At 34.8% G+C, this 24,187-nt stretch overlaps 1 protein-coding gene across 9 annotated transcripts in view; it reads left to right on the forward strand.

Moving 5' to 3' along the window:
* SNTG1 (syntrophin gamma 1) overlaps nt 1-24,187 on the forward strand; it is a 337,041-nt gene that overhangs the window by 274,566 nt on the left and 38,288 nt on the right. For all 9 annotated transcript variants that reach the window (XM_085221072.1, XM_085221079.1, XM_085221074.1 and 6 more), the window contains 2 exons: nt 10,885-11,001; nt 14,622-14,693. In XM_085221072.1, coding sequence (XP_085077198.1) covers nt 10,885-11,001; nt 14,622-14,693 — 189 coding nt within the window. The remainder of the gene's footprint in view (nt 1-10,884; nt 11,002-14,621; nt 14,694-24,187) is intronic.

The following is a 24,187-nucleotide window of genomic DNA, read 5'->3' on the forward strand; positions in this document are numbered from 1 at the left end:
GGAAAGCCAGATGGCTTCCCAGAGAAAGTGGATTACCTGATGAGCTAGACAATATTCATGTTTTGAGTCCCTTGATTAAGTTATTGGATAGCAGTGCTGGTATCATGGGGCTATGTCACCTATAGCTCAAGAGACAATGGAATTAATTTGGATGCCTGCTGGAAATTTAGATGATAGAAAGGAGTGATGAAAAGAAGTTCTTATTTAAATCTCTAATTATAAGTCTCAAGCTGTGTTTCAAATCATTTCTGCATATCCAGCAAATTCAATTTTGCTTCAAGTATAGATTTCTCTCTAATTTATTCCTACTTACTAATTTTTTTATTTTTTTTTTTTATTTTTTTTTCCCTTGTATCAACTTATTAGCTCTTTTTTTCTCTGCAGTATTAATGTCGCACTCTGGAAATCTGGAAATACTTTCCAGTAAGGGTTAGTTTTTCCTGATTGGATTTATAGACTATGTCCACATTAGATCTGAGTTCAAATTTTAGTTAATACAGGAAAGAAAGTACTATGTTCTCAACTAATGGCCTACATAAAGCAGATGAATGAAGTCTAACTGCCTTGCTCTTTTGTAAACACTTGAAATCTAATATAGACAAACCCCACAACTGCAAGTTATTAAGTAGAATCCTAAATTGTAAAGATAAACAGTTATCATTTATTTACTAATTGTAAAAGAAAGATTATTAGTTATTGTACATATTCTAGTGACATTTCAATGGCAGATTGACAGAGGACCGGAGGGAAATGGTGGATTATCTACCCATTTGCCCTTTGGATTATGGAGAATGGAGAACCGTTCAGGAGGCTGAATGTTTGCAGAGCCTGGTCTAGCCTCACCTTGAATGTCTCCAAGGATGGGGCATCCATCACCTCTCTTGGCAACCTGTTCCAGTACCTCACCACTCATAATGTAAAAACTTCTTCCTTACATTCAATCTAAATCTCTCAACTTTTAGATTGAAATTACTTCTCCTGGTCCTATCACATCAGAGCTTGCTCAAGAGTCAGTCCTATTTTTTCTTTCTGCTCCTCTTTTTAGATACTAAAAGTTTGCTCTCAGGTCACCTCAGAGCCTTCTCTTCTCCCCGCTGAAGACCCACAGCTCTCTCAGCCTGTCCTTGTAGGAGAGGTATTCTATCCCTTGCATCATTTGTGTGGCCCTCCTCTGGATGTTCTCTAACAAGTATATGTTTCTCCTGTACTGAAGACACCACATCTGGACCTAGTAATCCAAATGAGGTCTCACGAGTGCAGAGTAGGGGGACAGGATCACCTCCCTCTCACAGCTGGCCACACTTCTTTTGATGCAGCCCAGGATATGGTGGCTTTCTTAGCTACAAGAGTACACTGCTGGCTCATATCCAGCTTACCATCCACCAGTACCCCTAAGTCCTTTTTGGCAGAGCAGTACTCCATCCTTACATCCCCCAGCTTGTATTGATCTTGCGGGTTCCCATGACCCAGGTGCGAGACCTTGCACTTAGATTTGTTGAACTTCCTGAGATTCACCTTGGCCCACTGCTCAAGCCTGTCTAGATCCCCCAGAAGGCATCTTGTCTCTCGGGTGTGTTGACCACACCCCACAGCTTGGCATCATCCAGACTTGCTGAGGGTGCACTGCTTGATCCCACTGTTGAAGTCATTGACAAAGATGTTAAAGAGCAGTGGTCCCATTACTGACCTCTGAGGGACACCACTTGTCACAGATCTCCGTTTGAACTTTGGGCCATTGGTAAGTGTTCTCTGAGTATGATCTCTTAACCAGTTCCTCATCCATCAAACAATCAATCAATCATATCCATATCTTTCAAATTCAGAGAAGAGAATGTTATGTGCGACCATGTCAAAGGCCTTACTGATGTACAGATAGATGACATCAGTGGCTCTCTTCCCTCGTTCACTGATGCAGTCATGCATCAAGAATTGGTCAGGTTTGACTTGATCTTGGTGAAGCCACACTGGTTATCCCTTATCAGTTCCTTTTCTTCCATGTGCCTTAGCAGAGCTTCCAGGAGGATCTGCTTCTGTTCTTCTCTGGCACTGAGGTAATACTAACAGGTCAGTAGTTTCCTGAGCCATCCTTTCTACCCTTCTTAAAAACGGGTGCTACATTTTCTTTTTTCTAGTCACCAAGGTCTTCAGCTGACCACCATGACTTCTCAAAGGTCATCAAGACATTTGGCTACTACATCAGCCAATTCCCTCAGGACTTTGGGATGCATCTCAACAGGACACATAGACTTATGTGTTGCTTATTAGGGAGTGTATACCTTCCTGGACTTTCCTTTTCCAGGTGATGTATGTATAGAAGCCTTTCATATCCTTCTTTGTGCCCTTTGCCAATTCCAGTTCCAATTGGATCTTGGCCTTCCTGACACTATCCCTACACAGCCTTGCAGCTTCTTATACTCCTTCCAGGTTACCTGTCCCTGCTTCCACTGCTTGTGCATTTTCTTCTTGAACTCCAGTTTGACCAGCAGGTCTCAGTTCAGCCGTAATACCTGGCTCAGGAATTTATCCTCAATACATTACAAGAGTCTCTTGGATTGCCTACAACTCACTGTTCTACTTTTTCAACAGATATCAGGGTGGTTGTAGTCCTTCAACAAGATATGAGCCTGCAATCATGATGCCTCCTATAGCTGGAGGAAGAAGGCTTCATCAACAGGTTTAACTTGATATGTGGCCTGTAGTAGATCCCAGCCACAAGGATCTGTTTGTTGTCTTGGTCTCTAACTCTCACACGTAGGCTTTTGACTCCCCCATGGTCATTCTTCAGGGACAGATCTCCACACTGTATGCCTTTCTTGATGTATAGGGCAAAGCTTCATAGAATCACAGAATCATAGATTCACAAGGTTGGAAACGACCTGTAAGATCATCTAGTCCAACCGTCTTCTCATTACCATTGCTACCACAAGCTACTAAGCCATATCTCACAGCTCCTCCTTCCTGCCCTCCTTCCTCACATGTCCCTTCTGAAAGGCTTGTAGCCATCAGTAGGTATATTCATGAGTCATGAGAATCATCCCAGCAGGTATTGTTCATGGCAGCTACACAGTGGCTTCCAACTGCTCCTGTAAATCTTCAAGGAACTGGCTGATGTGATTGGCAAGCTACTCTCCATCATATTTGAGAAGTCATAGCTGCCTGGTGAAGTCCCTTGTGACTGGAAAAAGGAGAACATCACTTCCATTTTTAAGAAAGTGAGAAAGGGAGACCTGCGAAACTACAGTCTGGTGAACTTCACATCTATGCCTGAAGGCATTCAAGGCCAGCTTGGATGTGGCCTTGAGTAGTGTCATCTAGTGGGTTGCAACACTGCCCACAGTCAGGGGTTGGAACTAGGTGATCTTCAAGGTCCCTTCCAATGTAAGCTATTCTGTGAATTTATGATTCTGTAAGATCCAACCAGCTGGGGTGTAGAGCTGCTTCAGGCTGTTCCCAGGGAAAAGCCTGAAAGATTCTTTGAGTGTTTGGGGTCTGAGTCGAAGCTTCATTCATGTGAGTTTTCATAAATTTGTTTGATCTTATAAGATTCTTACAAGACAAGAACTGAATTGGAGTTCCTGCTTTAACTGAATAAATAGATAGATAAATAAATAATTGCATATACTTTGTAAAATACGTTTATGCCCATTTTTTGTAATGGTCATATCTTAAAAGTATTTAGCCAAGTAGACAGCTTGATTTACTTCTTTCCAGATTAAGGACTTCTTACCATATCATTTGCCTTACCTTGTACACTCCTTTCAGATTTAGTTTCGACCTCTTTCTGATCTCACAGTTCTTGCATGTCTTTTTGCATAATGTCATAGCTTCAGCAGGAGCAGTGTACCTCAGTTAGGTGATGAAAGATACAAGTTTGATGCATTCACTTTTTTAGTGCTATAATTAGTAGGTTGCCATAAAAAGGGCATGCCCTTTAGCTGCTACTTTTTGCAAGAATATGATTTTAGCAATTTTTTTTATTTTTAATAAACATGTTCCTGTCTGTACGTATCTAGGACTCTTCTGAATCAGACATCTCCTTAGCAGATTTATGCAGGGGAATTGTTACTTGTTTGTTTGTCTGTCATAAAGCTTTAATGTTGGATGAATTTTTGCAGTTAAGTTATACTTAGAAGCGTAACAGTGTACATAGGGTAAAGTCAGACAGTGAGAAACTGCTCACCAATTTAAAAAGCAGCTTGAGGGAATTTGATTGATATTGTTGCATCATTTTATCTCTATATTATATTTATATGCATTACAGATATATATAAATCCTGCTTTAAGTCTCTAAACATATTTGGATTGATATTTGGCCACTGAAGGCATTGGTTATGTAAAATAAATAAGTTATTGAAAGGGATTCCTTAAATTTATAAAATTAATAGAAGACTGTCTTTGTTTTTTGTGTGTGTGATTGCAAATTTATGACTGGCAACATAAGAAGCAATTACTGAATCTAGAAAGGACCATTTTTAATTCTAGAATAGATTTTTATCTAGAATAGATATTTGCATCATTTTCTTGCATTTTATTGTTAAACCAGACTTCTAGCCACTATGCAAATGGTTCATGAAAGCAGGAAGATAAAAAGTATCTTCCAACTACTTTGTTTAGAAACAGATGCCTTCAATAATCAGTATGTCCTGTACCTCTCTACTGTCTTAAAATGTCCTGAAAAGTAGTAGCAAACACAGAAACAGTGAAAGAAGTCAAATCGTTGTATTGATAAAAGGTGTATAACACTTTTCCTTTAAAGTTATAGTTGGAAATACTAGGTATGTGAAAAACAGTTTTCTTTAACCCCATCTTAAATCAAATAGAGGACTTAATACCTCTGGTTGTCAGATACAAATTTGTTCTATCTGGCCACTTTGGAATTTTTGTTGAAAGCTTAGGCTTGAATTAAAAACACTGCAATAATTTATTGAAATGTCTTTCCTACTGCCTCAAGTCAATTTACATTTTCCCAAGAATTACATTCATTTTGTAGATTAGAATGGAGGTGTTCAGTAAACCAATATAGACATTACTCCTTAGGGAACCATATCATCTAAATAAATTAATTGGAATCAATGAAGCATATACTTTAACTGTTGATCTCCTGTTGAAGAAGCACATGGGACTCAAAAAGCTTAAAGAAGATATTTCTAATTAAAGTGTATACCAAGAGGAGAGGTGAATACCCATTTTGTTGTTTTTCACTCACCTGTTTTATATCTATACTGATCATCTGCCTTTCCTCTCATATCTTACCCTGTGAAAGTAAAATTATTTAATTTCCTGAACTTCTAAGAATAGTGGATAATAGAATTCCATGGAGCATAGACAGTTATTATACATCTTTCCCTTTCACTGCAATAATATTCCATGTTACCAGCTATAAAATTGCCACTTGAATTTTATAAAATAATTGATGTACAGGATTGTACAAAATAATCAACCATTTATGGATTACATGCAAATGAAATAAAAGAACTGAGAAGGATTAATCACTGAAAATGCGGGAAAGACAACTGGCAAGAAAGCTGAATAGACAATGTAAAAAAATTGTTAATTTGGAATGAAGCAGCATCCATTAGAAAAATCATGATTTAAGAACACCTTTTCTGTTATTTTAAACAATTGCATTACCTGGTAAGAAGACAATATTTGATGAAAATGCATAGCTGTTATGTGTTTAGCCTGTAAGAGAGCTTTTGATTTCAATTTTAAAATTTTCAGAAACAAAACTTCCTAAGTCCATCTTATTTTATGACACAGCGAACAGCAACTTAATAGCAGTAAATATGCTATTCTCAGAAGCTAATGACAAAAACATTTATTTATTTATTTGTTATAAATAATTTTTCTTGTTGGAATTTCTCTCAGAGATGCAGAGTTTAGAACCAAAAATTTGCATCTTTATTTACATAGAATCATAAGGAAAATTGTGCATGTCTGGAGAGGCAAACAGACCCTGAAACAGCAGATAGGTAATGTTGTGTCTGGGAACTTTTAGACAAGTTCCAGACAGGCATGTAGCTTCTCTCAAGTCTCTGGCTGATGGCTCTGGTGGCATATAAGTGGCTGAGTGTCCAGATGCACTTTTTCCAGCTGATATTCCCAGAGTACCTTGAAGTCCAGCAGAATCAGAATAGTGTGATACACAATTTCTAGCTGCTTTATTTCAAGTATACAGTCAGAAGTCATGCTGCTTTCCGTGGCTTTTTAACAACCCAGTGTTTGTAGTACTTGCTTCATTGCCGCACTAATCACTCATTATTCCAATTTATTATTCCTACAAGCCTGTCCTAATGCCAATAGATTAGATAGTAGTGCAGCCTCTCCTACGTCTCCTGCTCAAGCTGGTCTGCTATTCAAAAACTATCCAAGACAATGGGAGAGAAGACCATGCAAAAAAGGGTCTGAACCCCTGAAGGTATGCAAAAAGATCCTGAAATAGAAGTGAGCTCTGTGAGAGGAGAAACTTTTGGCTAAGTGTTATCTACAAGTCTACATCTATAAATTGTTTGATAGTTCCTGTCGGTAACCGTCCACTTTTCATAGGGCTTGAAATATTTCATAAAGATCTCTTCTGCAGCCACAAAAATGGCTACCATGTCTGATTTTTTACATTGTCCTCCCTAGGGGCAAAGAGACTGCCTGTCACATTGCAGAGCTCTCTGTGGATACAGAGCCTCTGAGTCTGTCACTGAAGTTGGAGCTTAATGTAGGATCAATAGCTATCTTAATTTTGGAAAAGATAAAATCTTTATGGGATTTATTCTTCCATGTTATTCATAATGGTGGAATGATTCGCATTGATGGAATGGAATTAAGAGAGTAGTAATATTGCAAAATAATTGTTAATCAACACTCCTTAAAGGACTGACTTTTTCAAAACTCAGCATTCATGGAAATACTGAGATATGTCAGAGATAAAGTAACATATTGACAGGTATCAATCATTCATAGAAAAATAAGTGCAATCTGAGTTCAGTAAGTGTTGTGAACTTTATTACTAATTCCCTGCCAGAGGCCATGGGCATATGGCCTGTGAATTATTCTTCAGGTTCACTTTAAAAGTAAGGTAAATGAAAATAAGCTTTATTCTAACACAGCAAAACCAGATTTAAGAATCAAATTTATGATAAAAATTAAGGTATAGATAGAAGCATGAAAACAGTAGCATGCAGAATCTATTGAATATCATCTAATCATCCCCTAAGGTTTTTCTCAGCTCCAGGAGAAGGGATTTTATAAGTAGTTTCCCTTTTACCTTGCTGTCTCAGAGTGATGCTGTGTTGTGGTTCTCTTTCTCAATCTAGCTGTACTTGGATTCATTGTTTGCAAGTTAATATTTGAAGTAGTTGTAAATTGTTCTCACTTCTCTTACTTTCTGAGTAATTAATTTAGGAAGACTTTTATATAAGAGAGTAGGTTATATATACTACTATGCAGTATCCTGTGTACTGTGGAAGTACCATGGCACTGTTAAAAAAAGTCACGCTGAAGTTGGATGCTAAGAGTAGTAAGCTGTACTGCTCTGAAACAGATCCCAAGACACATATGACTGCTTCGATACTACAGACTGTGAATCATAGACAGATGTATGTTGAATGATTTATTGTAGGCTATCTGGTCAAAACCCTGTTCCAGAAAGGGTCAGCATAAATCATGTTGGTCAGGACTTTGCCCAGTCAAGTTCTGGATATTCTTAAAAATGAAGAGTTCATAACATCACTCACAAGGGGAAATAATTCAAACTTTTCTGTATTTTTTAACTATTAAAAGACATTCAGAATGCTTTGATACATATTTTCTTTGCTATACTGCTACAAGGTAGACATATTTAATAAATACATTTCTGTAGACTTTGCAAGATGTATACTGTGCCTTTCATTTGCAGAATATCTATTAATCTTAATAAAAAAATGGATTTGTTTTAACCTGATAACAATTTCCTACAAGGAATTTTGAAATTACCATACAGGAAAAAGTATAGTAAAACGCTATATGAGTATAAATATGAGACTTTCATGATAGAAAGCTGTCAGTACATCTGTTCTAATCTTTGAATGGCCTCACATTAAAAATAGCATAAATTTTACACTTTGTTTCTAAGAAATTTTATTTTATCTTATTTATACTATTTTTATTTTACCATCCTTACTAAAATATGATAAAGACTATGTTAAAACCCTGGAGAAGTCTCTAAAGCCAAAAAGGATTTTTAGTAAGGCTAATTAAGAAATTTAAGCAGTATTTTGAATAGAAATGAATACAGCAATTAGTGGTTCACTTTCTTTTTGCCTGGGATATCTATGTGAGGTAAAGAACTGGGATATTATGAATTTTAAATTGAAGAGAGCATGCTGTTTCATTTTTCATAGAAATACAGCTTCTTTCAACTGAACATGATTCAGCCCACAAACAGTAATAACTTACTGAATCTTTATTAGTAAACCAGCAGCCACTAAATTAACTGCTTTGTGTCACCATTTGATTTTGAAGAATGAGCTGCTGCAAGTAAGTTAGAAACTGCCAGGACTGGGAAATAAATAAATAAATAAATAAACTGGAACGTTATCACAAATAAAATGTATTGGGTTTGTCTGTTTTTATTTTCTTACTATTGTTGATAATGGTCAGCAGTTTATATAGAAACATTTCTATGATTAAAAAAATTACCCTCATTTTTAAATGTGTAAAATGGGCATTCTGTGCACTATTTCTGGTGCCACTTACATCCTGTATCCACAGCAATAAGCATTTCTTTTTAGATAGAATCTTATCAAATTTAGCTTTTCAAGTCAAATTTCATATTCATCCAAAATGTTAGTGCGTATATATGTGTGTATATATATATATAAATATATATATATATATATATATATATATATATATACATGATCCATTAGTGTGAAATGTTCTGATCCCTTTCCAAATGAGGAAATTTTTTTGAGGTTATTAATAGTTAAAACTTATTTGGAAGTCAGAATGTTTATTGTAACATAAATGCTTTAAGAAAGTGGCCTCAATTTTAGCCCACAAGGGAAAACATTTCAACAGTTTCTCACCTCGATTATGTAAAAACTACCACACTTTAACATCACGTGTTCAGTTTACTTAGGTAAACTGAGATCATTGTAGGAGGATGCTGTTAAAATAGTAATCAAGTCATTGTACTTTTTTTCCCTGTTTTTCAGAATCTATCCAATGTTATTTTAATCCACACATATGAATACACTTGTGCATTTAAACAACTGTGTAACTATTCCTAATTACAGTCATACAGCTTTTGCTTAAGAGTTCTGCTGGATGTCTAAGAGTACACATTTAACCTGAAAGAGAAATGCGTTTTGTTAATAAAACCTTAGTGTATCAGGTTGTCTGAAAAATCAATCAAATTTCTCCTTGTGATCTATGGAGGCAAGGGAGCAATATCAACAGGAGCAATTGCTTTAAATTTCATGGCTGCTTTAGTATTAAGGCAATCAAATGTGAAATATCAGTGCATCTGTACATCGTGCATGACTATGCCCTGTTATTTTGATGTAGGAGAAACAGAAACTTAGATTTAGTGAGAAATATGAAAAAGAAAACAACCTAAATAAACATAGACTACACACTGTGAAAAAATGATATGAAATCTCATCAGACAAGATTATATCTTACTATATCCAATTCTAATGAAACAAATCAAAGATGGCACAGAATTAATTAATTAAAAAGTAAAGTTGTCTTAATGCCTAGAAATCGGAGATCATTCATTCTCTTTTCATTACAGAGGAAAAATATACCATACTTCGCTAAGTAATAGTACACTGTTATATTAATTTTACTCCCATGTGTAGCTTCTCTCAGTCAATATGCTGCACAGATTCTTATCAAGTCAGAGGAATGGAGCTACCTATCTTTATTGCATTGAATGACATACAAAACAGGAGAAATTAGGAGAATATGAGTAATCGTTGAACTGAAATAATTTAAAGCTTCTCTCACTGTACCTATTGAGCTGTGTTCTTGAATATTTTTCATTCAGGAATGAAAGGGATTTTGGAGAGCTTGGCTTTTCAATTATTGCATGACAATATAGCGTTGAGTACTGCTTAATTCTTGAGTACTGAGGCATGGCTATATCTTCTCTTTGAACTTTGTAAGCTTCTTTGATCACCAAATCAGAGGTAGTTGAACAAATATTTATAAACATGCCATGTAATCTGAACTAAAAAAAGCAACTAATCTTTAAAATTTTGCAGCATTCCTTTCTAAATCCATATTCTGAGATTTAAATGAGATTGAAATGAGATTGAAATGTTATTTCAATTAATTAGTATAGGATTTTTTTCAGTTATGCAGGTATCTGGAAATGTTTATAACTGATTTCTGAATATATCCAAGTACAAAATGTGCTCCAGAATGTCTTTATTTTTTCCACATTGCAATAAGATCCCATGTATTTATCTATCTGTCGGTCTTGTATCTGAATATTTCTTGATTTTGTATTCCTGCCTAGTGGCTCCCTACATTTCATTTGCATTATATTTTTCGGATGTGATTTGTCTGCAAGTATTTAGAATTCCTTTAGAGAGCTTTCAATGAGATAATAAAAAATAATAATAAAAAAAAAAAATAGACATCTGTTAGGTATGTGGCTCAGCTCTTTTGTTGTTGCTAGGGCAATAAATGCATTTTCTCTTATATTTTGATTGTTGTAACAGGCTTTCTTTATGCATTCATGTGATTATAAGTGAACTGCCAATATATCACATTGTGTCAGTGGTTCAAGGTTTGTAGTTCTTTAAGATTTGACAGACATCAGCGTACTTGCATGAAGTATTTGCAATTGATTTGAAGAAATTGCCTGAGGAATCTGTCAACACTATTGATTTTTTTTGTCAGATAGTCTACATGGGCTGGACGGAAGAACGGGAACAAGACTCCCTTCAGGATCGAATGTATACACCAAAGTTTCTAGCACTAAGGGGATCTTCTCTGTATAAATTTATGGCACCTCCAGTAAGTATATTTCTCATGCTGTGTGGGCATAAATGTTATTAAATAAAATGATTTCATGTAATATGTACCAGGCTTTCACATTGAGCGTTCAATTTGTTAACAGCATTGTAACTTAGAGCACTGAAAAGTTCCAGAGAAATGTATTATAAAAGTGACAGAAAATAACTGTTCATCAGATTACCGTGCAGCTAACAAATACTTTTTTCCCCTCAGTCACCTGAACACTTAGAAAAATACGGGAGAGAGCTATTTGTACTAAAAGTGGGCTTTTCATTTCCCTTTGGCAAGCAAAACAAGCCAGAAGCAAGTTGGTTACATTTAAACTGAACTGTCATTCTGAATGCAAACTGCTGAGATTTTCAGTAATAACAAAGCTTTTTACAGGCTGTGGAAATGGCACAGCTTGCAGAGCAATATCTCTGTCTTTAATTTTTACCCTGAATATAACTTCCGTGCAGTTTGAGAGCACCAAAAGGAAAATAGGAAAGCAAATGAAGCATTCAGGTTAAATATTAATTGGAATCTGACTGACAAGAAAGGGCAAAATTTCAGCTACTGTCTCAAAATCAGCAGTTTAATTTCATGGCTTTATGGTACATCTAAGCTGCAGGAAACACATACCCTCTAGCTAAGTTTTAAGCCAGTAGCTAAGGAGTTGGCAGCAGACCCATACAGGCAGCACTAAGATTTTAGCGGTTATCCTGATTTGGGCTGTAGATCCTTCCTGTTGGAGGTAGTTCAAATTTAGATGGCAAGTGTCCACGCCATTCTTCATTCACAATTCTATCTCCCTTCTAGATGCAATGCTGAATGCTCCTGTTCTGTTCAAAAGAAAAAGATTATTCCTTTGTAAGCAGCGGGGAAGAAACTACAAATTTCTTTACCGAGAGTTTGTTGTTATATTATTTCTATTTATATACAATATAATTTTTATTATTAGTTTCCAAAAGTAATATGTTGCTTGTGGATAAATGACTATAGGAAGAACATATTTATAGTAGGGATGTGAACAGCATTGCTGTAGGCTAGGACAGTTCTGTCAAGCTGCTGCTTTATGAGACAAGGCTGATCTCAGTCTTTATTAGGGCCTTGTTTCAGATAAGCTGTGAGCAAAACATAATCTAATTATTAAAAATATAGCAGAGTTTGGTTCTTATTCTAAAATAGGAAGAGAGTTCAAACAGAAAGAAAACAATTTCTTTCCATTGAGTAGGAGGGAAGAATAATGACACTTTAAAAGACAAATTGGGGAAGAGTTTCTGTAGAGGTTTTTAAAACCAAGTGTACTTGTACACTTAAATGCCCAGAAAAATTTTCTTCTTCTCAAAGACTGCAGAATGCCTTTTAGAAGGACATTCTCTGTGCAAACTTTTAAATGTACAATTGTTTGCTGTTCTGTGGGCATGTACATTCATCTCTTCCAGGGATTAAAAAAGATTAAGAATAAACTTTCAAGGCTGCAATTTTTGAGCTTCTAATTATATAACATATAAATGTTGTTACAGGAAGAAAAACAATTTTAATTATATTTGTAGTGTAAGCTTCTTGAATTAAGCTGTTTCTGAACAGATCTGCCAACATTTTAAGCAGAAAATTAAAAGAAGCTATTGTCCTGTTTAACTCCTGAGGGAGGCATGTGTTTAAATAGCTGCCTCCCCCTGCTATATTTTTTTTATCTAATTGATCAATACCACTTCGCCTCTCTGTGCTCAGGTGCATGATCAGTTCTAACATATCTTATTTGCATCTTAAAACTTAATTACCTTTCTGAGATTTCTTGGCACACTGGTGATCAGGACAAGCAATTTCTAAAGATTCTGTGAGGAATTTTATGAAGAAGGAGAAGCTCTCATATGTTTTCCCCAAAGCATGGAGCCTGTAACGAGCTTCTAAATGAAACTTCAAGTAGCTGTGGCCTTCAGCAGGAATAGCGGATACTTTTCCTAATTGGGCAGGGCAAAATGACACTTCTCTGACTGGTGCTTTGTGTTCAGTGGAGCAAAACTCAACTCCCCATTTCTATGTTCCTTGTGAGAGATCATTTCATTTTCTGTCTGAATTAGCAACAGATGTGTTGTTTGGTGTGGGTTTTTTTGTTTGTTTGTTTTGTGTGTTAAGCTTGTTTTTTTGTTGTTGGTGGTGGTGGTTTGTTTTTAACAAAAACGTTTTGCAATTTTTTTGTCACATATCAGAATAGTTTCTTAAAATTCATTGACAAATACTTCCAATATTTCTTCACTTCCTTATTTTATATGAAACATTATTTATTGATTCATAGTATTTAGTCTCTTCCTTCCTTCTAAATCTGATTTAATACCCATACTTCAATAAAATGGTAAAAAAACTGAGTTTGAGGATGACAGCAAATAAATAAAATTCCATTTTGAAATTTTAATTCTTGACTATGAAGATTTTCCTTGAAAGAGTTTCAATTCTAATAGTCTGTACCCCTAAAAATTAGTTAAGGGCAGAATTTTATCATACAGCACCAAAATCACTTTGAACAAGAAAGTTCTACGTCACAGCATCCAAGCCCATACATTCAATATTGAGTCTATTCATAGTTGTTTTCTTTTATATAAAAAATAATTTGGTCTTATGTATTATTTTTTTTTTATGCTGTGGCTACAATTTGATGATATTTTTCAAAGAGGTTTATATTCTTACATTTTGAAAAACAGACTATACTACTTCTTCAACTCTTTTGTCTTGCCTAACTGTGTAATAACTATGATCCTTTGAATCTGAGGCACGCCTCAGTAATTCTTGTTAAGATTTTTTTTTCCATATAGAGCCTCAGTTTTTCTTATCTTTTTTTTTTTTTTTATTGTTTGTTTTGTATTCTGTCTTTTGAGACTGTGACTAATTCTTTTTCTTTCTTGCGGTTTCCTAGAAAAGTTATTTATAGGCTTTTTTAAAAATAATTGCTTAAATACTGGTAAAAGCAATTGCAAAAATTGTGAGATAATGTGGAGAAAAAGACTGTTATTCAAATCTCACTCTGTTCGAATTCAAGAGCAGATTCACGCTGGTAAGAAAAAAAAGTGTAAATATACTTTTGTTCTTTCTTGTTAGCTTTTTCACCTAGATTGCAAGTCACATGTGATAAGTGTCTAGGACACTGCAAGGTTGGAAACTTCAGTTTTATGTTTTAGGACCTCTGCAAACAATGTATATATAACAGGAAATTCTGTTATAAGAACAGAAATGGAGAGGAAACAGAGAAGAAATGGAGAATAGAGAAAGAAATGAAGAAATGGAGAAATGGAGAGTTCTGTGAGAACATTTAAAGGGCTGTACCCTTTTGCGATCTCAATGCAACCCCCAGCAGCATAGATAGGAGTCTCCCAGAGGAAACCTGTTCATAGCATAGATTAGCCTGCATGAAAAGCTATTGAAAGTGCAAGGAGACAGACATCTTATCAGTACTGGTCCCTGGTAGTTTGTGCTCTGAGGTAGTGCTTTCCCTTTCTGTGTACATTATACTGATGTAAATGGTAGAAAGTTTTAGGGATTGATTTGTTATTTATTTATTTTTTTAATAAACTGAACTACTGGAATGAAGAATAATAACTTGGTTTCTTTTCCTGTTTTTTCTTTTTTCTATTTTTTTTTCCAAGGTCACAACCTGGGATTGGACACGAGCTGAGAAAACATTTTCAGTCTATGAGATAATGTGCAAAATTTTCAAGGTATGATGAAAAAGTGTAAAATAAAGTATCATTTTGTCAGACCAGTTGAGAAACCAGAGGATTACACTGGAACTAGAAATTCCATGTGACTGCCTTGCAGAAATACATCAAATCTTGTCCCTGTGAATCAATATTATAAGTCCTGAAGTCGTTAGATGCTGATAAATTAGATAAATTTAGAAGAAATGTTTTCAAAAAGCATGACAAAATTGGAAATGAACTGATTTTTAACTGGGAAACTGTTTTATTTCTCCATAATGCAGTATGTGTTTTTTACTAAAAAAGTGTTTTATGGCTTTGCTTTACTTGTACATTCAATCATTAGAACATTTATTTTTCTAATTGAGGAGTTAAAAGATCAGTTCTATTGCTTTCAAATGTGTTGAAGCAACTCACAGTTGCAATGTAAGATCATAGAATCATAGAATCACTCAGGTTGGAAAAGACCTTAAAGATCATCGAGTCCAACCACAACCTAACCATACTACCCTAACTCTAACAGCCCTCTGCTAAATCTAAAATTGCACTAAGGCATACAGCAAAGTCATTAAAATATGGAATACCATTCTAAAAATGTTTGTCCTTTTTCTAATTGTTTCAGTTTACCTTAACCATAGGAAATGGGAGAGCTAATTAAATGTTCTGAAAGCTAAATCAATGAGTAGCAAATTGAATAGATCCATTACAGTGGATTGTATTTATTTTTTTTCTGATTTCGTTCAGAATACATACTTTCTCTTTTTAAAACATTGAAAAACAATCTTCCAGATGTTCAGCATTTCTAAATCTAAAACATGAGGGAGAGAGAAGGAAAAAAGAGATGAAAAACACTCTTTCCATTCATCTGAAGTGCCTTGCTATGTTGTTTTTACTAGATTTATATATATATATATATATATATATATATATATTTTTTTTTTGGATGAGGCAATTCGGATTTTACTTTTCATCCAGGCAGAGCCTAATATCAAGAAGAATGAAAAAAAAATTTTAAAGAAGTATATCCCTTTGGGAAGACCTTGTATTGACATACATGGTACGTTTTCTAGTTTTTGTAGGTCATGTAGATGCACTCTATTCCTTTAGGAGGCAGATTACAGACGGAACAACTCAGAAAAATATGGAAGTTTTTTACATCAGAGACTTCAAAAATAGGAAACCAAATTTTTAATCTGAGTAAAAAACCTCTGTTAGCAAACAGAAATAGAAAAGGCAAAGGTGTTCTTATACAACTAGTTTGGACAGAGGATAACTGTGGTTAACTAAGAAGTGTGTGCAAACATTGACTCTCTCAAGTAGGAATAAAATTAACAGAAGCAGCTATTCACTCTGTGAAAGCATTGCACTCAGGAGGTAATATGAACCACTGTGCTTACAACACAGTCACTCTTAGTGAGATATGAAATATGTTGCTAGTGGCATATGCTTTTTTTATGTTAATCTCTGTTTACTTCAGGACTTCAGTATGGAAAACAATAAGCACCTAGCACCTTCTCTTAAGATTTAAGCTTGTAGGAGCGAGCTCCTTCTTGTGACTTTATCCAAAGATTTTACTATTCTCTTTGCACCTATGATGTGTACTTTCTTCTAATTCAGAAGTCTTTCTTCTATTCCTTCTTTCTACCATCTTACTTTGTTGATACTCTTCTAATTAACTCATTTTTAGCCATTTTTCTTTCTTCCTCTTCTTTATCCCATTCATGTGTACTAATGTAGGGATTTATTTATTTTTTTTCTTTTCAAGTGCGTAGCAGAAGTTTGTTACATAAAAGTAGGGCTTGACCAGTCAGCCAGAATGCAGGCCATAAAGCTGTAAAAACTGAAGCAGCACCTTCCTGGTGCAGGAAAGAGTGCAAAGATGCTGTTCTTTCTTATCATTTAGTTCTTCAGACTGTCTGTAGATCCTCCATTCTCGGTCTGTTTTAACATAGGATGATCCAGCATAGGGACAATTGCTTGTTGAGTGTTCTAAAAATATTACTGATGTGTTTACCTCGTTATTCATATTCAGTTATTATTTTATGGTCTGTAAGCATGATCACATTCATAAAATATTGAAGTGTTTCAAACAGGTTTATTTTTCATTGTTGAAAAAATCACTGCAATGAAATTACAGCTTCCAACATCAGCATGTTAACATTCATCATCTTCTAGCTTTCTGCAGCAGATTATATCAGATTTACCCATTGTTTCACTAAATATTCAAGCAAGTAAAACCAGGAAAAACAGCTTCCCATTACTATTACTACACTAAACCTCTGTAATGACTTAAGTCTTTGTTCAGCTTTTCTGCCAGCATCATAAGTGTCCAGGTGCATTTGTACAAGACAAATTTTCTCTATGGATATTACCTAAGCAGAGGCAACTTTAAAAAATTTAGATTGTTACTTTGTGATCACTTCCAAACTTCTTCCCTTCTATTGTATCTCACATTCTACTTTTATTATAAATTCATTTCCTTGGAAAATAATTTGGATTCTAAAATTGAAGGCTAAATTCACAGAGATTGATATATAGCATGATAACTTCAGAAGCCCGATGAAAAATGTGGAGAAAAGAAACCTGGACTCTTCTAGTGCAGTGTTCCCTTTTTTATATTTACTGTACTTCCATAGGAGCTACTGAGTTCATGTCATTCTTTTTGAAAAGATAGCATTGTTCTGTGCTTCTCCTTCAACAGAAGTAATCATATGTCACTGGGCAGAGATAAATCCAGGAAGATACTCATTCAATTTGCAGTGGAATGTTATCACTCAGTGTATCTTGAGTGGGTTTAGTTCCATATTCTTGTTTAAATTCAAATTTTTCAGACTACTCATTTACTTGGAATAAATATCACAGAACATTCCCAAATTGAGGGATACAGTCAAAACAATATTAAGAATATTATTCTTAACAATTTTTGCATGATCACCATGGATTTTGTACCAAATACCCCACCTAGCACTCACCCACTCAGTTCCTAATTTAGACTTCTCATGGGTGAAGGAATGTTTTCTAATGAGCAGTTTTCATATGAATGTCCTTGTTGTGGTTTAACCTGGCAGAGAGCTTAGTACCATACAGCCTTTCACTCACTGCTCACCACTCCCAGTGGAAAGTGAGGAGAGAATCTGAAAAAAAAAAAATAGAATAGGTTGAGATAAAAACTATTTGCTAAGATGGAAAAGAAGGAGAGAAATAGCGTCAACAAGCAATCCCATACATACTTAATATATTAGTACAGATACAGCTTCTGTAGCTAGTATTCAGTTTAAGTAGAAGGACTTGAAAATGGTCTTTGCTAACCTTCATATGAATTTGCCATGGAGTGAGAGGTAATGTTTTAGAATTAATGTTTCCATAGCATATTTATTTCTGTATTGATCAGGCTGCTGAGCTTACTTAGAAAGTAAAAAATATATTGTTTGCATGAAAGACTGAGTGTGTTGCCTTGGCCAGAACTGCTGCAACGTCTTTATATAGCCAGAAGGTAAGCAAGTCTTGGGTCATGTCTTCTTTGTGAAAGTGAATTAGTAAATGTTACTGTAGTGCTTACTAATCAAAATGTATATGCATTACCTGGCTTGTTTAGATTGGAATGAGACTTTCAGAAACTTTTTTTAGACTTACGAACATTATAAACTAGCATGCAACTTTCACCAAGCATGCTAGTATTTTCTGTTGCTGTACTCTGGAAACTTCAGGAGCGTCTTTTGTACAACAAGGACAGGATTTACTACTAAAATCTCTCAGGAACATTTTGTTCCTTCTTCCAGTCCCTAATTCTGTCAAAAATTCTGATGAATACCAAACCACTAGAAGAATTTTGATTAAAGAAACTTTCTATCCTAAGTTTATCCTTTTAAATGATATTGTCCTTTTCATCGGTTAGAGAGATTTGAAGTTTCTCTCCATGACAGAAGCACTGAAGTGAAGAATATGAACTGCCAGATCCTACTGAATGCACATTAATATTTCAGATTTTTAATAAGAGAGAATACTACTTCTAGTGACAGTAAAATATTTAAACAGTAAATAAGTATTAATGTCTACCAGCCAGCAAAGGACTGTACTGACTTAGTCATAAGGAAGGCAATATGTGTTAAATAAAACTCAGAACCATGGCAGATGTTTTCTTCATACTTGACTGTATGCGTACAGTGTGTTCTCCTTTGCATTAATTCCAAAGGCTTCTCATGAACTACGTATGAAACTGAGATGCCATTTTCAATTTCCATAATTCTCTCAACCTCAAGGCAGGATCCCCTGCACCTCAATCAGAGATTAGGTATTATGTGGTTCAAAACTTGTGGATTCATATTTATTAAAGTCCTCACGATAAATCTCTGTTTTGTTGTCACTGTAATGTTTTTTTTTGTGTGTGTTTATTTGTGTTTTGTCACATTACCAGGAAAAGAAAGAGGAGGAGACTTAACCTAAGCACAGCAATAAGTCATTATTGTTAATCTGATTAGAACTTTCTAAATAATAAAAAAAAAAGAGAAGAAAGATTCTAAAAAAACACTATTTTGACTTTCCAAAACAGTTTTACTGATATAAATTCAGAAAATGATCTCTGATAACATCATTCAATATTTAAAATCTAGATAGATAGTGAAAAAGTAAAATAAAATAAAGTAAAAGAAATCACATTCATTTACTGGAATAGTAATATGATACAATCCACAACAGTGGATAATAAGTAAGTTTTTATGAAAAGACTTCAAAGTACCTAGTAAAAATAAGTATAAGTGTTAAACTTTTCAGTCACTATTTTGGGGGTGAAATTTTAATTTGACATGCAAATTATTAAAACAGGCTGAGTACAATAATCACATTTTAATTATATTGCATTAAATTATTCATTATGCTTCAATAGTGGTAACATAGCAGTGGGCTGCGCTAGACATGAAAGAAACATTATTGAAGATACAAATAATTTAGATCTGGTGGAAAGATACATAAATTGATAGGCATAAGAAATAATTTATTAAAAATACAATATGTTTTTTATATGGGTTCAAGTACCTTAAGAGGGAGAATAGAGAGCTCTGAAAAACTCATTAATCCTAAAAAGAAAAAGATAAAATGGAAGAAAAAGCAGGAAGTAAAGTTAGGGAAGTTCAAATTAGGAAGAAGTTAGAAATTTTAACATTTCTTATGATTAATCAATGGAATAAATTGCTATGAGAAATTGATACTTTTAAACTACTTATGTTTTGTACCACCAGTTGTATTCAAACTGATACTACTGGAATATCAACAGCATACAGATGTGCTCTATATTAAATAAGTCTTCATGCAAGATAATCTGATTGTATCATTTCTGACATTAAAATGTATCAATGAGTCATTTTCAGCACAATTGGTCGTAGAGTTTGCCATGAATATATATTGTTAATTCATTCTGGAAGAAGCTTGTTTCACCCAGAGCTTTTTGATGACAGATAAAGCCCCATTAGTAGTCAAATAATTCCAGTGTTAGCATTGATCAAGACTTCTAAAATTGAAACCAGAAGGTACTCATATATCATTTGCTTTAGAAATAGGCAGATGGCATTGGCTTGTTCTGTAATTCAAAGCTTGTTGCATTGAATTTGTCTTTTGGTAACTCCTACATTTTTGATATGCAGTCGAATTGTGTGCATCTTTTGAGTATGCCTGTGTGTGCTTGTATGTATAAATGCAAATAGATGTAGGTGGTTCCAAAAGTAATGCCTCCTTGCAAACTGTATGACTTTCAATAGTGCTAAGTGTCAAGTCCTGCATTTTGGTCACAACAACCCGAGGCAACCTTACAGGCTTGGGGAGGAGTGGCTGGAAAGCTGCCTGACGGAAATAGACCTTGATATACTGATGGACAGTCTGCTTAATATGACCCAGCGGTGTGCACCCCGTGGCCAAGAAGGCCAATGGCATCATCCTAGCTAGTATCAGGAACGGTGAGGTGAGCAGGATTAGGGAAGTAATCCTGCCCCTGTATTCGGCACTGGTGAGGCTTCACTTCGAGTACTGTGTTCAGTTTTGGGCACCTCAGTACAGAAAGGACATTGAGGTACTGGAGCAGGTCCAAAGAAGGGCAACAAGGCTTGTGAAGGGCTTGGAGAATATGCCTTATGAAGAGCGACTGAAGGAACTGGGGCTGTTTAGTATGGAGAAAAGGAGGCTGAGGGGAGATATTCTTCAGCATAATCCAAGCATCTCCTTGTAATTGTGAGAAAATCCTTTCTATCATTCAGTCACTCCCCTCTGTCTTAAGTGTGTCATGCAAAAACATTCAGAGGTTTACAATAAACAGCATATTTTATTTAGCACTAAACAGGAACCATATTCAGGTGTCAGGTCAGATCTGAAATGAAATGTGAGAGTAATTATGAATGGCAGTCTATGTTGACAGTGTGTCAGGATGGTGAATTATTCATTCCCATCAGTGTAGCTATACTTTTCTCTCTACAGTGTTAATCAGGATCAGACATGTGGTTTGTTCCTCATTTTTAGCATTTACTGTGTAAATTACTTAAATACATTTATGTTAATTTTCTCGATTAAAGGTCCTCTAATTTTGTTCTTCATCCCCAAAAAGACATGTAATAGCCAGCCTTCGTCTTTGCAAAATACAAGTTGTCTTTTGCAGAGAAAAATAATTTACACTATTGCTTCAATTATTGTTTCTAGGAAATGGATGTCAAAAGCATAAAAGACTATGGAGAATGCTAGATAAATTTTAAAATCATAGAATCATAGAATTATTCAGGTTGGAAAAGACCTTAAAGATCATCAAATCCAACCACAACCTAACTATTGTACTCTTACTAGCAACCCTCTGCTAAATCATGTCCCTGAGCACCATATCCAAATGGTTTTTAAACACATCCAGGGATGGTGACTCAACCCTGGGGAGCCTGTTCCAGTGTGAATGCCAATATACTCAAGTGAATGCCATACTCAAATATTTAAAGTATCAATATATAAATATAATTTGCTCAGTGGCTGAGGCTTACATGCTGATATGATTCCAATAGAGCATTTTACACAAACTCATGCTTAGGTGGCATAAGTCATGAATGCCTTTTATGAATACTAAATCTAGGGAAAAATGCATTTTTAGCCAGGGCTCAGCAAGGTGTCAGCTCTTGGAAAAAAGTACTAAACTGCTGAGAATTTCAGTTCTAAGTAATTGAAGTGATTTTCAGTCCCACGACTCTAAAAGTAGATGTATTTAATGTCTCCAGAGAAAAGAGATTCTGTTCCCACTCTAACTTATTTTGGTATAAGATAACAGTAGAAATAATAAATGTTCCCCTTGTCCGCTGGCATTAAGACCATCATAAAGTTGTCTCTAGTTATACAATAAAGAAAAATGTGTCAGGTGCTAGTATCATTCAGTACTGAAATAGAACTTCTACTGCAGCTGCTGAATTCCTATCACTGAGTCTTTTTAAGCTTACAGGGCTGTGTAGCTTCTCCTTTCTTGAACTGAGACGTGCTCCAGATAAACATCTTTCTTAAATGATCTTCCATATTTTCTGTGATTCTTCTTTGATGTGAATGTATGTAGTGATAGAATCCTTAATTCTGTTATGTTGTTAAATTAGAGAAATTTAATTTCTGCTTCTTTTGAAATCAGAAAGTTTTGTTAGTTGCATGACAACTGCTGCCATATCAGGTCTTGTTAACTTTTTGTTTGATTCAGAAGAAAAAAAAAAAAAAGATATTTTAAATATAAAATTTTTAAGTAAGGCTTTTTCTGTTTCCCTCTAATTTTAGAAAGTTAAATTTTGCTTTGTTTTTAAAGGAGGTGTTTTATAATATTAAGATAGCATAAACTGTCTCTCCATCAGAAAATGGAGTCAGCTGAGATGGGCTGGGGCTTCCATTGTTGGAGTGATCCTGCTTCGTAAGAGAAATAACAATATGAGCACACAGATTAAAAGGAAAAGAATAACACATACAGAAGATACTTAAATGATTCTTAGAAATTTTCTGCTGGTTAAAGACATCAACTTTTCCTTCTAAGAAATTGCTTCTATGCAATTTCTTTTTGCTTCCCCGTCTATGAAACCCACCGGGGTGTTACAACATCTGTGTCATGTAAAGCCAACTTTTAACTTCTAACATAAGGCGAAAGGAATGATGAAAGAGAATGGAAATTAAGTGTGAAAGAAAAATAATGAATGAGCATACCCTACAAAAGCAAGTGTATGTTTTACATCCTAGTTGCTGTTCAAGATTTATCAAAAGTTTGAGCACTGATTTAGTCTGAGCAGGACTCTTTTCAGAATCTGTGATGCATTTCGGTGTTTTCTTCACTAATATGTTCTGATTCATCAGTTTTTGCAGGCTTTTTTCTTCAGTTTGTTATTTTCCTCTTGTTTTCTGGTCACAATCCTTAATTATTTGAGGTGATTCCAGAAATACTTTGTGGTTAATCCTGCCTTTCTGACTATTGCAATAATTAAATTTATTGTAAGACATTGGAGTTTTATTATGTAAAGAACTTAGCAGTGTAGGCCTTCACACAACAGTGATTCTATTGTATTTTTCACTAGATCTGTGCTCTGTTCATCATATGAAATATATTGTTCCTGTCTCAGAGACAACTAATTGATATTTGCTTCTTTGCAAAGAAGCCTGCACACTACTTACTCTCAGTAGGCAGAACCAACACTGAAAATAGAATTATTAATTGAGTAACTATTTTTTATTTGTAGTCTTATTATAGAATCTTCTTTTTTATAGGCTCTTTTGACTTTTTCTTACACTATTAGAAAGGAAATATAACATACTATTTCTTAAACATTTATGGAGAGAAATATGGATAGCCAACAGTGTGCTACCCCAATTTATTCTCAGTTTACCATGTTTTAATCACAAACTTCTTTAAGCACGTAAAGAATTCTGCTGAAAAAGGAGTATTAACGTATGTAATTTTTTTTTTTATATATAATAAATAACCTCCTAGTTGGGTTCCAAAGTCTTCCAGCCTTTATTTCATCGGATTTAATTCTTATCCTTCCAATATTTGTGACCTTTAGAAGATCTTTTTACTTTTAAAACAAATGCATCTAAAGTTGATGAAACCAAACAACCAAATAAACACAACAACAAAAACACAAAAATTTCATCATGTGAGAATTATAAGGCCTTTTCTTCCAGTTAAGTTTGTCTTTGAGTCAGGTGCTTCTCTTTGCTTATTGAAGAAGTACGTAGTCTCTTGATGAGGAACAGTGTATTCAATTCTCGTTTTCTCATGAGCAGTAATATAAGAGTAACAGCTGTGAAAATCATGACTGAATTTTGCTGTAGGTCTTGATTTTTTCTGAAGCATTCACTGCAGTTACAAAAACTCCAGAGCCACTTTGTAAGATGGTTCAGGGACGGTTCTCACTCTGTATGTTTGTTTGTTTGTATATGAAACAGACAAAGAAATTTCATTCTTTTTCCTAATTTATTTCACAAAACTGTTTTAACTGTTTTAGCTATAGCTTGAGTATGAAAATCATACCCTCAGG

Source organism: Meleagris gallopavo, chromosome 3, assembly GCF_905368555.1.
Source record: "Meleagris gallopavo chromosome 3, MGAL_WU_HG_1.1, whole genome shotgun sequence".
Classification (NCBI taxonomy): Eukaryota; Metazoa; Chordata; class Aves; order Galliformes; family Phasianidae; genus Meleagris; species Meleagris gallopavo.